The sequence below is a fragment of the Phoenix dactylifera genome, chromosome 14, assembly GCF_051530095.1.
Source record: "Phoenix dactylifera cultivar Ajwa chromosome 14, Ajwa_hap1_PhDact_Kaust_v1.1, whole genome shotgun sequence".
Taxonomy (NCBI): domain Eukaryota; kingdom Viridiplantae; phylum Streptophyta; class Magnoliopsida; order Arecales; family Arecaceae; genus Phoenix; species Phoenix dactylifera.
This window is the reverse complement of record NC_143203.1, coordinates 13216408-13234672: the sequence shown is the minus strand read 5'-3', so window position 1 is coordinate 13234672 and position 18265 is coordinate 13216408. Positions and strand designations below refer to the sequence as shown.

The window sequence follows — 18265 nt, the reverse complement described above, 5'->3', positions numbered from 1 at the left end:
AATCTTTGGATATTATATCTCATCAACTAGATGCTTCTAGTTTTCATATAAAATAATTAAATTATAATGTCAGCCATATTTTTCCAAAAGGAATGTATGAAAAATATGTTCATGGAGATCCATAATCCTTACATTATATAGTTCATCTAAAGCCTTCCAGCCTGTCGAGACACCAAGCTCAAATCCATAATTGCAATGATAATAAGCATCAATCTCATGGAAGAAATCACTGAAGGAAAGTAGACCACGTATCGGATACAACTCAGCATTCTCTATAACTTTTCTGAGTGCATCTGGTCCTAAATACATGAGCACCTGAAGGAAAGATCAAGAGAATGTTTAACACAACAAAGTGTAGCAAAACCTAGAATGAAAGAAAAAGCATAATGTCAAAAGAAAAATCCAGTATCATTCTAGATTATCTTTCCATGGAATATATACCTTCTAGAAGCAAATGACACATACGCTAAATGCATCAAGCAGCTTTCTCAAACTAAAGGCCTAATGTTTAGCTACAAGAGTCCGTACTTCAGGATAAGGAATTATATGTATTTTAGGATCAAAGCTACAAATTACAACGGCTGGGATTATGTAATTTCTATAGAATTCTTCATTCACATTAATCTAGCATCTTGTAAGTTGAGGATTGCTCATGAACTGCTAACTGAGATTCGACTGGGGCATGTAACTTTTACTTGAAAAGTTTAACAGGGAAACCAAATCCACCATAGCACATAAGATACAACAATACAAATTAAAAGAATTACACGCATGTAAGATATATAACCTGATTAAAAGTAGAATATATGGGCCAGAATTTCAAAATGACCCAGTAAGTTGTACCACTTCATTCTTCAGCTTCTCATATGTGCATTTCTGATTCCGCCATCACAACACTAAGTGTATCTAGTCAGTTATGAGACATTTATCAACCTAAAAACTTAAATTGAGATTTTAAATGTTGTGAGTCTCAACTAGTTATCGCAAACTTGTGCCCAGCAGCAAAACTGTTAAATTCAAGCCCCACCCTCACCAAGAAGGAATCCATAATCCTACATCCCATAAAAAAAGATTACATAAAAAGAAAAAAGGCTTCACACAGATTAGTTATTATAAGCACGAAACCCTAACTATTGAATTTCAATGGTTTTAGGCACATAGTTTAAGTACATTAAACAGTCAATCAACCGAACATTTTTCCATCATAGTCAGCTGTCAAGCCTAACTTGGAAGCAAAAAGGTCCCACACACCCTAAATACCCAAATACTTGAAAGGAATGCATAGCACAGTACCAGACTTCACACATGTGCACCCTCCATTATCATATTAATATGTCAACATACGCCCCTAAATACCAAAATCCTGATAAGAATTTACAGCATAGTACCAGATTTCACACGTATGCAGTCTCTGTTATAATCTTAATCTGTCAACGTACATATTAATTAGGTCTATGTAGAGAATAGGTTGACAAATGCATTCAATTAATGACACCCTGCACATGAATTTCTGAGTTTAACCAAAACAACCTGCTTGGCAGCTCGCAAATGATAATTTGAAAAAGGGCACCCAGCATAAGGCTCCCGCAATCATGGGATCTGGGGAGAGTTGGATATATGCAGCCTAACCCCACGTGCAAAGAGGCTGTTTCCATATTTCAAACCCATGACCTCTAGATCACAATGGAGTAACCTTACCATTGCGCCAAAGCTCGCCTCTCCCAAATAATAATTCAAATCCAGCAATAACTATATATTTCTAAAAGCCACACACAAACTTTCACGTTTTATTTTTTTCATTCTAGACCTAAATATCATCAAACAATTAAAATGAATTTCCAGTCAGTCCACAAAAGTAGACACATATGCAGTGCATGTCTTCACCTCCACCCCATCCCTTCAATATATATATGTGTATATGGATGGATGTATAGTGCATGTAAGAGAGAGTCGGGAGAGTAATAAAATATGATAGGAGCCCCCTGAAAATCAAGTTAATCTGCATAACAGCAAGATTTCAAGAGGTAGTCTATCATGACAAACATATTATCAAATGCAATCTAGCATCAAAATATGAGATGGAAGAACAACTATTGAGCTTATACGGAAGAAAGGGCAACTTAACTGTACTTAGAGAAGGACAGTTTCCTACCATGCAAGAGAGCAGGCAATGAAACCCTCTGATTATCACATAAGAGATATAAGCTAAGCAATGTTTGTAATATCTCATAAACAAGATGGATTTTGAGTAAAGCATCAAAAATGCACCATGTCCTATTATCAAGTTGATTTAGAGGACAAGATGTGGTCAAAATAATTTTTCATAATGGAGGACAGGAGTGGTCCTACATATTAAATCAAGATCTCGACAATGTTCTAAGGAAAAAGAATCAGAACTTAAATCATAACAAATTAAATCAAATCATAGAATCAGATTGTAAATCATCAGATATAATGATATTGTTTCAGTAAATATAGTAAAAAATATGTGAATTTTTACAAGTGCAGAGAAAATATAATCCCTCCGTACAGTTTAATATTGTAATTTTCCATACATTTAAGTTGTAAATTAAGTTTAAAAATTAGCAGATATTTTAAATTACATAAATTGTGAGTAAGATGAAAAGGAAAGTAAATTCACTTAGCAGAAGTCACCAGTTTGCTTCCAGCACCTATGCCTACACTGATCTATATCATAAAATATTATATTTAAAATGTGAGTTATTTTGTGTTTAATCAAATTGAATATAACAGGCTTCAATGATAATGAATGGCCATCCACTTCGGGATAATGGTTGTCTAAAAGAATCTTCCTACCAAAGTTTGACCTTGCAAAACTTTCTTTTGTTTCCCTCAAGGTCCACAATCTCGATACTGAGTACTGTATCGATACCTTATCGGTTTGGTATGGCATGGTATAGTATACCTCTGTGCCGAAATAGCTCTTTTACCAATTTTCTTAATTTTCATCTTGGTACGCCTCGGTACCGACCAGTACGCGCCTCGGCACCGGACGGTATGCCTTGGTACAGACGGTATGCCTTGGTACCGACTTGAATGTATGTTTCGTACCAGTTTTCTTGCAGTACAGGGCGGTACGGCAGACCTTGCTTTCCCTCTTCTAATCCCTAACACAATGACAGCATTTTCTTTATTATCTTTAATAACTCTTGCATGGTAGCAAGCAATCAACAATACTCTCCACAACTACTAGTATATAATGTCTACAATGACTCTTATGAACCTTGGTAGCAGGAATCACTAAATTACGGGGACAACCAGTTACGAGCAGCATCTTGTTCATTTCCTGGTAACAATTTAAACTGAGCACAACATAATAATTTTTCCTCCTACAATTTTTCATCCACAAAATCTTGCTCCCCTGCCTGCTTTTTGCTTCTAAGATATAAGCATAAGATCCATACAAAGATCTGCATGGATGAGCGGCAAGCAAAGAAGGGAAGGAGCAAACATCATGCCCTGGACAATGTATACCAGCATAGACTTTTCTCGTTGTCGTATATCAGCATCTGTGATCCCCTTTAGTGCTTGAAAAACATTTCAAGCATAACCAGAAAAATGGATATCCAATTTGTATCAGTTTGGGCCTTGTGAAGGAGCTAATATGTTTAGTTTAGCTTAAAAAAGATAGTCAACAATGTGCCAAACAAGGGTTATTAATACCCATATAGAAGTTTGATCAGAAAGCTGGAGGCAAAATTGAACACAAGAGGCAAAAAAGGAATGCAAAAGCCCTCACAGTTATTTGATCCTATAAGAGATTGTCAAAGTCATGCAAAATGAAGGGCTATAAGAGGCACAAATTGGAACTTTGAAGCAGAAAGGTAAAGACAAATCCAACATATGGGCTTGCTTATTTTTTATTCTCTTCTAGCCCTTATACTATTTATATCAACAAAAAATAAATCCATTAGCAGCATAGCATTTTTTGAATATTTTATTCTCCATATCTGTGACAATCATTTGTGTGGTAAATGATTAACATTCCTAGAGAGGCATATTTGGGCTTGATGAGGAAAACAACACATGTTATTGCATTAAGCCTTCATTTGGTTTTACTGACACCAATCATACAGTAAATATAAACAGTACGTAAAATATAACTTGTTCTCAGATTAAAAAAAGAAAGTTTAAAGCACAGATCAAACCTCATTCGCATCTTTGCAAACATCAGTAGAATTTTTCTTTGGCCACTTGACTCTCCAGCATCTATTTGTATGTCCAAGAAAAGTGTTGAACAGATATGAAACAGTTCACTCGATCAAACAAAGATGCACAGAAATGATAATGATGAGAAACTAAACCTTTCTTTACCAACACGGCGGGCTATTTCTTCAGCTAAAGCTTGGCCTGGTGGGTCAGCATCTGTTGCTAGTATTATACGAGATGCCTGGTAGGTTTTTTCCAAAATCACATTGCAAATTCAGTTAAACAACTCAGGAATATTATATAAGCTATTTTTGAGCAAGTTTCTTGACATTAATTTTCTTTGCATACTAAAATACTACCTTTTCTAAATACTCCTTGCAGGTCCACAAATACTGAAACTTTTTGTCCTAGCTTTACAAAAAAACACTAATCAAAGGTTAGATCTCAACCCAGCAGTCATCTAAGGTAATTGCAAAAAAGCAAGATGCTTCAACAACTCAGCGATTAGGTAGAGAAAGAAAGAAGTTTCACGCAGACCTAAAAGAGTAGATGAGCTCACAACTTGTTACAGGCTTGATTATAATCAAAAAGCTTCACCATATAGAAGCTTAAATTCAGCAATACAGTAGGCTCGTTGCATGTTTAAAACAAGAAATCCTTTACATCAAGAAAGCAAGGCATAGACTCTGCCGGATATAATGATAAATAATCCTCCATTATTAATGACTATTAAATTGACTTTCAGTTACAATTTTTTCTAAGATTATGAATGATAGACTGCCGTTACCTTCAACTTTAGTCAGACAAAACTAGAATATTGAAAGTATAATCCAAAGAAGAATATAATAAGACATATTGAGGCATTGATAACATAACCAGACAAGTGCAGAACATGATTGCCAACTTATCTATCAATTCTAGGTTCTTAAATTTGGTCCAAATAGGTACTCTTGCTTAACTGTTTTTGATGTCCATGCAACTAAACAAGCACAACAATCCCGAAGGAGGAAAAAGTAGTCAAGATTCTTATAAGTCAACCCTCTGGCTTTTAAATCCCTGCCTTCCATCATATCACCATTGCATGTGATTTTTATAAGCTATAAACTATTAAGCATCAAAAGGCAACCCATTAAAACAAGAGTAGATCATATTGTTTCCTTAAGATATTTACCAATGACAATCTCCTTATCTATAGGTAGATCATCATTTATTTATTAAATATTTTACATCCATCAAAACTTTAACAAGATTTTAGATTATCAAATGATTCAAGATCTTCAAAGATATTACTTTGACAAAATGGAGTTAATGGATTTCCATCATAAAGTGACAGAGTGATTCCAGCTTCAGAGCATTAAGGTATTTGTCATGCTGATTAATATGATAAAACCCTTAGTGATTTCAACATGGCTCTTATTCATTTCATGCAGCCATCCATCATCTTGGTGAAGCAAGAAATATTTGGATCCACCACGAACCTCAAATATTTGTTTATAAGAAAAAAAAAATTAACCATAACCAAAAGAAATGAAGTCTCCATGGACTGATATATGCTGAAAAATGGCAGCAGATGTTCAACACAAGGGTTATGCGATAACTAAGAGAAACGAACAAGGAAGGAAGAAAGAAGTGGAATCACTCACTGCCATATATGTTATGAAATTATAAATTTTCAAACTTTATCCCACTTCCAAAAATAATAACTCCAACCTATGCTTTGTGTGTGTGTGTGTGTGTGTATATAGAACACCCCCCCCCCCAAAAAAAAAAAGGAAGCCCAAAAGTCCGAACCAAAACTTTCTTAACCTATTACAGACTGACATTTTGCTTTGATCATTTGAATGTTTCTCCAAAATAACGAATCCCTTACCCAGTCAAACCTAACAGTTAATAATTAAATATTAGGAAGACTAAAGAGTCACATAGTCCATAAAGTTGAATTACTTTCCAATATATCCTCTAAGAATGACTTTTCTTAGCACCTCTATAATATTATATCTTGAGAACCATAGAATCCTAATAATGCTCATAATATACATAAGTGAACCAACATGAAGCTGAGAATTGTTTTCATCCATATTAAAAACAACCTTCTTTAGTTTGACCTTCATTGGCTATTTCATAAACCAGTTTGACACTTCTTTAATGGTCTTAAATTATATTGCCTCAATTTTATCTTGTATCTCAACTACAGAAGCTGGCAATCCTATCAGGTAAAAAATTAAAGACTTTTCACAATACAAAAAAAAAGCCTTCGGTTACTTTTTTTCTTCAATTTTCATGCTTCAAGCACTTCCAAACAAAAGCACTATGCAAGCTTAAGGGGGGTGGGGATCATCTATAATTATTGTTCACTTGAGCTAGAAAGTTGCTATTTCCAAGCCAACAGTGAGATCCAGATCAATCAAACTTCAACTAGGGGTGATTATTTCTTAATTTTAAATCATTCCAGTTTCATTTTATGTCAAATATTCAACCTCTAGAACCTGTCATTTCATGTCTTGACTGCAGTTTTAGTTGACTAGCAGAGGTACATCGCAGAGGGCAAGTGATCCAGTGGAACTGTATCATCAACACAATTGTCACGTGTTTATGGTGACCCAAATTCAAGATGCAGCCAGATTAAGATTTCAAGCTTCTGTTATTCAAGTGCTTGAGGTAGTAGAGATAAGAACATCTGTTTATTTAGATAGTACTTCAGCAAACATGACAGTAGAAATTGTTCTGGGCGTACTCACGGCCTTATGTAGTGAGACGCCGTTACACCAAAAAAAAAAAAGAAATTGTTCTAAAATTATGTGTCAAACAAAAAGCCATCGAAAGCTTAACCTAGGCACCTAACCTATTCTCAAACACCATTGATTAACTTACAAACTCATTTACAAGTGTAAAAAACAATTCAGCTTTTAGCAGAATCAACAAATTTGAAGGCAACATAGGTTTTCCAGCCTCAGCAACCAAACTCTTCAAATTTTAGAAGGATGTAAAATTTACCGATCTTGCACCTTGATTAGGTCATTGGTCAATGTCTTGAACAAGGTTCTACATACATATCAGGCATCACTCTTGTCGGGTGCCAGGTTGGTATGGCACCATACTGAAGCATGGTATGATGGACAGTCACAGCCAGTACCGTTAAAACACAAAAGTTTTTTTTTATTATTATTTATGGTCCTTTTGTGCTTCGATTGTTGTTTCATGGTTTAAGGGACTTTTATTTTACAGGTTCTGGGTATAGGTTTTAGGGTTAAAAAAATAAAAGAATAGTAAGCTAGGGCTAAATTATTGATCTTTTTAGTTTTTCATGGTTTCGTTCCTTTTCTTCAATGTTTCTTTTATGTTTGTAATGCATTTTGTCCTATTTTAATAACATCTGATGCTCCAGACTTTTGTTGGGTTTTATTTTTTTGACATGAACATTGTATGACACCCCCCAGATTACCTTCACCTCTTTTTCCTCTCTCCTACTGCCAATGAAGAGAAAAAGGCTGCCCAGATGGAGCCAGCAGGTGTCAGTGGTATCAATCAGTACAAAGTGGTTCACCCCAGTTCAACCAGAACCTGGGAACCTACATAGCAATTCATGCCGGTGCATTAGCCATTTTAGAGCAGGACAGCAAACTCTGGTCTCAGAAGACAGGATAAACATTATTTTAAAAAAAAAAACAACCTAGTAAATCTTTAAAAAATTGTGCCTTGGTGAGAAACAGAGACTAATGAAAGGCACACAAGTACACGCAATTTGGCTCTTTGACCTTTATGGGTTGTATTTAAAAGATGCAGTCCTAGCACATGAAAACCCAGCTTGTAGTTTTTCCCTCAAAAATAGTAGTAGCTCAGTTGCCCCATTGTATCAAACACTGCCCAATTCCATGTTTGTCAATAGCAAACAAGGCTCTTTAAGTCGTGCCTTGAAGATGAAAGTAGGCTCCCGCCTCCCCAAACCATAAAGACACACTCATTGCCTAATATTTTTATCTAGACCACAAGTTCTACACTTAAAAATCTGTATGAAATAGTATCCTTTATTTTCTTTCATCAAAGCAGAGAAAAATTGCTCTATCTTCATTAAGCATTGCATTAATAGGACAAGTTATCAAGAAAGCTTAGCATTCAAGGATCAATGACAGAATTCCTTCAAACTTGGAATGCGGTCCAAACCTCTTTCTCAACAGGCATATCATCCGAAACTTTTGCAGGTGCACCATCGGGTACACTAACACAATTTCGGTAGCCAGCCTCTTCCATAGAAAGCTTATCCATTTCACCCTCAACCTATTACCATGAGAGAGGGGGAAGTTAGGAAGAGAAGAACATCAAAATCAGACAAAGAAAAAGTAGCTTTATCAAATTAAATAGGCCAGGATGGATAAATTACAATTATAATATCATTTCCTTGTTTAATATCATCAAGCCCATAAAAAAATTTTTCAGTGTCCCTTTCCTGGTAGAAAAGAAGAACAAATATGTCAACAATTTAAAACATTTCTTCATTGCATATACTGGTGGCTGAGATTATATGAGTAACAGAAAACTCTATAAGGGGTATGATCATAAACCTGCCAAAATTGTTTGGAGACTGCACGGTACTTGCAGCCTACAAGAGTTCCATTTCGTCTATAGGAAAAAGCAATAACAATCTGGAGATAACATTTACAGTGTTATTATTGTCACTGATGGCGCAGATATACAAGTACCTAACACTGCAATCAGACCTGATTATTATATATACGCTGCATTACAGCATTTCTTCGAAGTGTTTCTGCTGAGATCATTCTCTCGGAGAAGTATGCAACAAGCTGAAAATTAAATGGAGGACATGAACTTAATAAGTAATTGCATCCATGAATTGACAATGATATAATTGACAAAATTATGGCATGAGTGATGTTCTCAAGTTCGAGAATAAATCATAATTTATTAGGGGCTTAGATTAGATCGCAAATTGTAATGTTTTTCTGCTTTCTTTCCAAAATCTTTGAAATATAAAAGAAATAAGAAATTTAATATAGGAATCAATTATAAAATAAAGCAAATGAATGGAGAATAAAAGGCCACACATGTAAGAACTCGTTTCCACCATCATGAGTCCATCTAGAATGTTTAATGAGTCAACTATTGTCTAGTTATTCAAGAAATTTATGTACTATCTATTAATTCAATTATCCTTTTAGGTACAATATTTCAAAAAACATAAACATAAGATCTCAAAATATGGTTGCAGAAATACAAAAATTCACCTCTTAATTTCAACTCCAAGAAGAACCAAAAAAGGCTTGCTGATTTTCCTACTCAAGGCTCATTAATTACAAGAAATCTAAAAACCATAAATTCAAATAAATTATAGAAAATGGATTTTCCCATGATTTAATATGTAAATAGCAATATGATCAAGTTTGATCTTATGATTCATGGGGCTGTACAGTCCATGATATGTATCTAGATCCTACAATCCTAACTGATCCTAATTGAAGGATGAGATCAGATTGTTCAGGCAATTTTGATCCGCATCCTAAGATCCAAATCATGAATCATAAGATTTTAACAATGAGCATGACTAAATGACATGAGGATCTTTTGGATAATCATTAGATCCTTATGGTATATTGAAATCCATGATTAACATTACAAACTTCTTTTTGGTAAATATTAACATTACAAACTTTTAAGACTTGTTTGAGCATCACTCTGACAGACGGCAATTTGTTTTGTTATACATGGTTTATAAGGAGTGTAGAACCATCACCAAACAGGGTGACAATATTGTTCACTGTACCGCCCCAAACCACTTAGTTTGGGGCGTATCGAGCCGTACCAGGGGCAGACCGGCACAGTTTCACCCCATAGTTTGAGACACCGGTGAGGTAGAGGGAGAGGGAGAAGGAAAAAGAGGAAGAGAAAGAGAGAGGGAGGGAGAGAGGGAGAGGGAAAGGGAGGAACAGAGGGAGAGAGAGGCCAAGAGAGAGGGGGGGAGAGAGAGGCCGAAAGAGGGAGGGGGAGAGAGAGGCCCAAAGAGGAAGATAGAGCGGGCTTTTGAGCACCCTGACCTCCAGCACTACATAGCAGGGTATTTTTTCAGAATTTTGTTTAAGTAAAGCTGGCAGCGACTGCCGACTTCACTTTAAAAAAAAAATTGAAAAAAAAATAAAGGAGACAGAGCCCTTGTTTCATTTTGAAACAGGAGCTTTGCCCCTATTACGCCCCGCCGAAGGAGAGGAGGCTCGAAATTTTCTCCCTCTCCCTCTCTCAGCCTCTCTCTCTCTCTCTCCCTCCCTCCCTCCATCTCCCTCTCTCTCCCTCCCTTCCTCCCTCTCTCCCTCCCTCTCTTTTCCTCTCTTTCGTTACGCCAAGGCCAGAGACGAGGGGGCTCGAATGCCCTCTCCCTCTCCCTCTCCCTCTCCATCTCGGCCTCTCTTTGCCCCCCTCTCTCTCTCTTTTCATCTCTTTCCTTCTCCCTTTCTCCTTCCCTCTCCGACTCTCCTTTGTCGATATGCCACAAATCAGTATGGCACAATACCATACCACCGGGCAACCAGTATGGGTCCCTGTACTGATCCTGCCGACCTTAGGTGAGATAGTGTTGCTTTTAGGTTTCCACAAGTAAATGTTCCCTGCACGAACAACTATTGATAAAAACACGAAAATCATGTGTTATCCATATGTATTTGACAAAAATATAGGTTTGATTTTGGTCCAGCTTGTGAAAGTTTAATTTTTGGAAGTTTCAACAATTCCACTTTGAATCTCATAGTTTTGCTCCAACAATCAAAAAATAAATAAATAAATAAAAGGAAAAACAAAAGACAAGAAAGTTATTCCATATCATTCTACTGTATGTTGCTATTGTCTAGGATCCTTATTCCTGAAACTTTGGTACTTTAAGGTTGACATTCCACTATGTCAAAGCAAAATATCAAAATATCATTTGATAAGACACAAATGAATAGAACAAGAATTTACAAAATTATAAAATCTGAAATTTGAGAAAAATTATTAGAATGTGAGTGAAAATATGTTTAATGCATAGTCAATATTCCATCACAAGCATGCATCGTTTTCTTTTAATATTTAATTAACCTTCAGAATTTCTCATTAAACTGAACATAAATAGAAAAAAATATATGAGAAATCATAACGATCCAAGATAAGGTAGGTTTCACATAAAGCAAGCAAAATACACAAGATTATTGCTTTGAGTATATTTACAATTTTAATCTAAGAAATGCCAATGCCAACAAAACTTTACGATGATCCAAAGCAAGCAACATCTTCTGAGTAATTTTTAAGAATTTCATTAAAAAGTTATAAAAGGTATAAATCTTATTGAGCTGCATTGTTAGTGAATTCCAACCAATTTCCTATTGATTTTCGCTCAAATCATCTCGATTTGAGCCAAAATTCATTTTTGGTTGTCGAGTGAATGTGCAATCTGAAAAAGAGAGGAAATCCGTCATCCTGCCCCTTATTTTGAAACCAGGACAATGGACTCAAAATAAGAGAAACATAACCTCCCTTTCCCCTCTCATCGGTTACAGCGTCTGTCGAAATGAAATGGAACATATATATATAATGTTGCTTTCAGTTTGGCCTAGACCATGTCCGGCCAAAATATCAGTTGTACTATAGATGGATGTATTCACCTTAAGCTCATACCAAATTGGCTCTGATAAATTTGAATCTAAATGACAGCTGAAACAGTGAATTTCAGAAACAATACAAGCTGATGTCAAATTCCTTTTTCTGTGTTTTTTTTTTGGGGGGGGGTCAGGGAGGGGTTGATAAATAACCTCTTCACACAGAGGCTCTAATTGAAGGTCCCTTTCAGAGATTTTTCTGTACTCCTTAACTTGCAAAGGCTGATCCACCCCAAGATTGGATGCCTTCGCCTCTCCTGAGGCCTGTAAACTGAAAGTGGTCACTGCAAGTGCAAGAAGATTTTTGCCTGCAATAAATCATTATGGCATCCACAAAAAGTCTGCTATAAGTTAATAATACCTTTGCAACACCTCTCCAACCACATTTAGCTCTGAAACAGGAACACACAGCCAGTTCTCTAGAGCATCAAGAACAAATACAAAGATAAAGATATAAATTGTAAACTGCGAGGCTAATAATTAAACAATTGTAAGGACATATTAAAAAATATGGCAATAATGTCATACAAAGAAAAATTGACACTCACAGATCTTCGCGGATGAAAAGCGAGAAGCTCTTATCCTCTGAAGGCCCTCCTTTACACTAACATAACAATAGTGTAAATTAGTAATTTTTTTCATAAGAAAGCAATAATGGACATGAATGGGCATCCACTGCATTAGTCAAACATATGTGTCTATGCTACTTACAAAATTATCTATATCATCTCTACAAAGAACCTTCCAAAGCCACTCTGATTTATTTAACACATCTCATCCATCCAAGTTGTACACAAGGAGGTTTGCATGCACATATGCATATGTATGTGCACACAAACACACACATACAAAAACATATAAATATATATGTATACACATATATACATATGAACATACATTTATATGTTCATACAAAAAGATATGTATGTTTTATAAATGATATGAAACATCTGTAATGCAGATAAAAAGTAAAACCATGAAAGAAACACAATGCAAATGCATGTACTTAAGGCAACGGTAAATTTTAAAAAAAAAAAGAACTGAAATTCATATTTCTTGAATTTGTTTTCCAGTTTATTCACATTTCACCAATCATGTGGAGGCATGGAATATTTGTTGAAATGATACCCTAAGAAAACCCTGATTTTTTGTATAACATATATATTGTGGCATTTGTGAGGTTGTTTTTTTTCTATTTGTATGCAATGTCTAGGTGTTATTGAGTCAACATGCGAGGAGCAATAAAGCATAAGATGCCTGAGATCCATAGAGACATTGTAGGGAAACTCAATCAGTTGCTTTAAACAACCAAGGGATAACTAAGGTTCCGACTCCTTGTTCCTTGGACTAGTCACGGCTATGGCATGGTTCAAAGACTTAATTCATACAGCTGCCAACTGTGGATGATGTCAGCTTAGATAGTGCCAACTATTCTCAATTGCTGGAGTAGGGACTTTAGGTGCGTCATGACACATTGATAGGCTGGCATGAGCGTATGCCCAGCTGAAACAATATTGTTGCAATAGATTATACTCATCATATGTGGTAGCCTTTTCATGTTTCTCGACACGATGCAAACATGTGGATTACCATAGGTCATATTCACTTTGATGACCGAACTATGCAAATTAAGAGGTTATTCTAGTGGTTTATTGGGTATACATGTTATACTAACAACATGTAGACACATAACAAAGGATCCACTACCGACACGGAGTTTGACTAATTTGCATGATGAGGGTTGATCAGACAATTAAATCCAAACAAATTATTTGTTGAAAAAATTATAAGTTTATTTTGCATAAAATAAAATGAAAATATCTATTTGTTTGAAGAACATTTTCTTATAGAAAGTGAGCCCTATAATACATGTAAGTATAGGGTCTTGATGGCATTGTCATACTATCAGAGGACCAACACTAACTTACGAGCTACAGTGGAGGCATGCAAGTGCAAATAAACCTTACATCTCATGATGTTGTGTCCTAGAGAGATTATTGCAATACTATGTTCCCTGGCACCTACAATTTAGATGTGAGAATCATTTTAGATGTGATAGGACTGACCTATTAAAGCTTAACTAGGAGTACACCTATAGCCCTGTGACCCAAACCTCATATCTACCTACAATCTGATGCACTCAAAACATGAACCAGCTTATTTTTTAGAGCCCATGCATGCACTTAAGCAAGATTTTAGAGCGCATATGTAGGCATAAACTCACCACGCCGGCACGTAGGAGAGCTACGCTAAGTAGGCCTTCAATCCCACTTGAGGTTGTTCATCTGGCTTTTTAGCCCATTTTGAGAGGTTATTGTGGCCATTTTTGGGCTAAACCAAAGTTTTCAAAAGCCAAAGGTCCACTAAGGCACTAAGATCTCTTGGAAAATAGGCACAAGGTGCAAAGCAAAAGTCACGTGCCTTGGTGAAGTGAGGCATAAATAAAAAAAAAGAATGCATGATATTGAACATGTTAAATGATATTGAACATGTTTAGTAATGAATTGTCAACTAATTAAATACAAATAAAAATATAAAAAGCATTAATGTTCAGATTTATGCATATATGAAAAAAAAAAGGCATGTCAAGAAGAAGGGAATGGGACAATCTGTTCTAACCCTTGCTTCTGATGGACAGAAACACAGCAGCAGCAACTACTGACGGCAACAAGGTGCAGCACCTTGGTGCGAGGCATGAAGGTGGCACCTTGGTGAGCCTTGTGCCTTAGGCACACCTTGGCCAACATTGGACTAAACATTTAGAAGCATATGAGGAAGCCTATTACAATGGGTGGCGCACCCTCTCCTAAGAGTTAGGAGAGAAAAAAGGCCAATCCCACTCGTAGAGCACCTTCTTTCCCCTCCAAATTGGATTAGGACAGAAGAGAGAGGGAGCAAATCACTTAAGTGGGGCCCCAACTTAAGTGTGCCATTCTTTCTCCTAATATGATTAGGAGACAAGGGGAACAGGCAGCCACCTACTTCCTGTATAAAAGGAGGCATGACTGGCCCCTAGGATATCTTATATTCTTTCCCTAATATTCCCCCTCTCCCTTCTCACTTATATCTTCTCCCTCCCTTTTCTACTACTTCTTAAAGTGATCCAGTGTTGGTGAAACCCTAAGATGCTTTTATGATTGGTGAAGCAAGTCTAAGCAGAGACTCGGCGTGACTACAGAGACTCAGTGTGGCTAACAAATGGAGATTATTCATTATTCATTATTCATCTTCGGGCATGTACTTGTGAAATAACCTCGATCAAATTGCCTACATTGGGGCATGAGCGATCATATAATCTTCTAACCTTCTATTTTGATTACTTCGAGAAAATTTTGGTTGCTACTACCTAATTTTTAGCACATGATAAGTACTTTTCTGCTGTATTCCCCTTTTATCATGCTTTCAATATTGAACTTTAAGAAGTATGATTGTCTTCAGGTAAAGCATATCATGGTACTTTTTGCAGCATACATGTCCATATGTCATCCGATCAAAATATGGTGAATTTCAATTTTTGAGGGAATTGTGAATTTGATGTTTATTTATAAATTTTTCCCCATCTAGTTGTCTCATTGTCAACGTATGCAATGATGCATTATATGGATGCAATACCTCTAAAAACCAAGCATCGGATAGCATAATGATCATGATCTAAAATACCCTTCAACATTTCACGAATTTCTGGCTATCGGCAAGAAGTTAAGGTAAAATGCCAAGAAGTTGCTTAATGGAAATAATATGGACTAGCAGAAAAGGCAACAACATTATTTTGTTTTTTCCAAACACTTCAAAAGGCAAACATGCCATCTTCAAGTTCAGAAGACTGCAGCTAATTCATAATTCACATTTTGAAGTTTCGTAAAGACGACAGGCAAGGTGCAACTAAACCTGTTATTTACAAAATCATAACCGATGTGAACTTCATGAACATGATAGAAAGTAAATGATTGTCACTATTGCATGGATCACAAACTTCTTTATCTATAAGCCAGTACTTAAGGAAATGCAAAGTTCTATCATGTTAATGTACAATTAGCAAATGGATAAAATATAATATTTCATGTAAAATATACTGAACAAACTGATATTTGTGAATCTATAAAAAATCATAGTGATTTCAAAGGTGTATTTCCTAGTCTATGAAAACTGGAAATCTGATGTCAGAAACACTATCACAACACCCCTTTATTTCATCACACATGGAGTCCTTATTTTTTTCATGTCTAAATTAATGAACAAAAAGGAAGGGAAGCTCATGATACACCTGAGCACTATCAGAACTTTTGTAGTAATTCAACATTCATGAAGAAGAAATATTGTAAATAGAACTTTTAAAGCATTTGTCATCGAATAGAATTTGGAGCTATACTCATGCAACATAAGGTAAAAGTCTTCTTATCTGTATCAAACGTCATCAGTATATGCATGTAGGTATATGAAGAAATATGTTAGAAACAATTCATGAGTTGGAAAGACCAATTTGATTTAGAAATGCAAAAAACAAGTACATCTAGTACAAGCTTACATAAGATACAATACAGACATTGGATGCTTTTAAATTTATATTACAGAATAGAGCAGGTTTACCATGTTTTCATCGTCCTAATGAGAAACCTAATATGTTCATATTATCAAAGGCAAATTAACAAAAAAGAAAAGAAAAGAAGAAGAAGAAGAAATGCTAATTTCTCTATGGGAAAAGGACAAACAGAAGAGCTAACTAAAAACAAAAAACAAAAAAAGAAATGAGCATGAGAATAGGCAATTAAAAACTACAAATTACTATCAATATGCACAGTAATTAAGATTAGTATAATCAACTAGCAATCTAAGTACATATAGCAAATGATAGAAGGAGAAAATTTGAGTGGAGCAGAAGGCACCTGTGGGCATGTCATGTGCGTGTACTGCCCAGGCTGACAAGAACCACATTTAATTCCTTGTTCTTCCAACTTCAATTTTAATCGGGCAAGTCGCTCTGTGTCAATCATCCTATCATCCAGCTCTGGTAGATGAACTAACTCGCAACCAAAATAGAAAAAAGCCAACAATACTTAGAAAACTGATTCACCTATGAGTCTTTGACAAACGGTATTTATCAAACGATAAAAAGATTGAATTTTTAAGCATCACCCTACCGCGCCACGAGAAATTACCCCAAAAAAAGTAACAGAGTATAGAAAAACGAATCGATTATGAGATTCTAACAAATGTTACGTTACTAAAAAGAAAAAAGATCGGATTTTTGAGCTCGGTACCAGCTTTGCTCTGCGTAACCGGGCCAACGGAGAAGAAGCGAGCTGATTTCAGAGAAGATGGTTGATATTTGGAGATGGGCCTTCGTGCGCTCTGGAAGAGGAGGCCCCGACGGGTGTGGAGATGGAGAAGGCGATAAGGGGAGACGGGTACGGCTGCGGAGGTGGAACATCTCACCGTAAGGTGCTTGGAGCCGCCCATGAGGGAGCTGGAGTGGAGGAGATTGTCGAGGGGGCAGCGGGGGAGCTGAGGCATTATGGGAAGAGTGCTCAAGCCCTCATGGCCGGTGAGGAGGATGATTGGGACTTGGGAGGACGGGAATGGGGAGCAGAAGAGAAAGAAAAGGATATCTTGTTTTGAGGGAGATTGAGAGTGGTTTTGGGGTTTTTGTTAGGGTTTTTGTTAGGCTCCAGAGGCCAACAATTAGATGGTTATGGTCCCTTGCATCTGGTAGTAGTGGAGTACATTAGGCCAGTTTGGGAGTGGGCCATTGAGCGATTCAGCCAGTATTGGCCCATGCTTGGAAAAAGTCCAAAACCTTGAAAGAAAAATAAAACATATATGATAGACCTCCATATCCAAAAAAATATATGCATTATTAAATAAAATAGAGCCAAAACTAGGATGGGCTATTAAGTAATCTTAATTTTATTTTTATTTTTTTGCTAAACTAGATAACTCGCATAAATCTAGTATAAGTATATCTTCAGGAGTTAGAAAGATAAAATATCTCAAAAGAAGGGTAGTAAGGCCGTCTCATCCATCCATAACATTTTATCGGAGTGATCTGCAACAAAAGATGCTACTCAATTTGCTAATTTGTTCATCTTGCAATAAATATTACTCAGCTTGAAAGAAATGCACTTCTCCGCGATGTTAATTTTAGCTAATTCAGCTCTCAATATTAATATTGTGCACATGACTTTGTCTAAAAGTTTGAAAGAAAAATAAAACACACATGATAGGCCTCCTATATCCAAAAAAAAATATAAATTGTAAAATAAAATAGAGCCAAAATTGGGGTGGGCCACTGAGTGATCTTAATTTTAGCCGGTTCAGCTTATGTTTAAACCAATACTAACATTGTGCACATGCATTGCACGTGACTTGAAAAGAGTCCAAAAGTTTGAAAGAGAAAGAAAACATACATGACAGGGCTTCCCGATGTCCAAAAAAATATTTAGCTAAAACAAAATAGAGTCAAA

The 18265-nt window shown here is 36.1% G+C and overlaps 1 protein-coding gene across 5 annotated transcripts in view; it reads right to left on the bottom strand.

Annotated features, from left to right (window-relative positions):
* Positions 1-17463, bottom strand: part of LOC103720546 (primase-helicase Twinkle, chloroplastic/mitochondrial-like) — a 28782-nt gene extending 11319 nt beyond the window's left edge. The window contains exons 1-13 of one of the 5 annotated variants that reach the window (XM_008810298.6): positions 17063-17463; positions 16688-16821; positions 12353-12408; positions 12166-12223; positions 11958-12068; positions 8886-8969; positions 8730-8810; positions 8549-8614; positions 8332-8445; positions 4530-4577; positions 4326-4411; positions 4170-4230; positions 133-315 (exon numbers count right to left, since the gene is read on the bottom strand). In XM_008810298.6, coding sequence (XP_008808520.4) covers positions 133-315; positions 4170-4230; positions 4326-4411; positions 4530-4577; positions 8332-8445; positions 8549-8614; positions 8730-8810; positions 8886-8969; positions 11958-12068; positions 12166-12223; positions 12353-12408; positions 16688-16821; positions 17063-17315 — 1335 coding nt within the window. In that variant the 5' untranslated portion in view covers positions 17316-17463. Of the gene's footprint in view, positions 1-132; positions 316-4169; positions 4231-4325; positions 4412-4529; positions 4578-8331; positions 8446-8548; positions 8615-8729; positions 8811-8885; positions 8970-11957; positions 12089-12165; positions 12224-12352; positions 12409-16687; positions 16822-17062 lie in introns of all 5 variants that reach the window. The other 4 variants (XM_088711128.2, XM_088711131.2, XM_088711129.2 and 1 more) reach the window with 4 other exon arrangements.
* Positions 17464-18265: the final 802 nt, after the last annotated feature.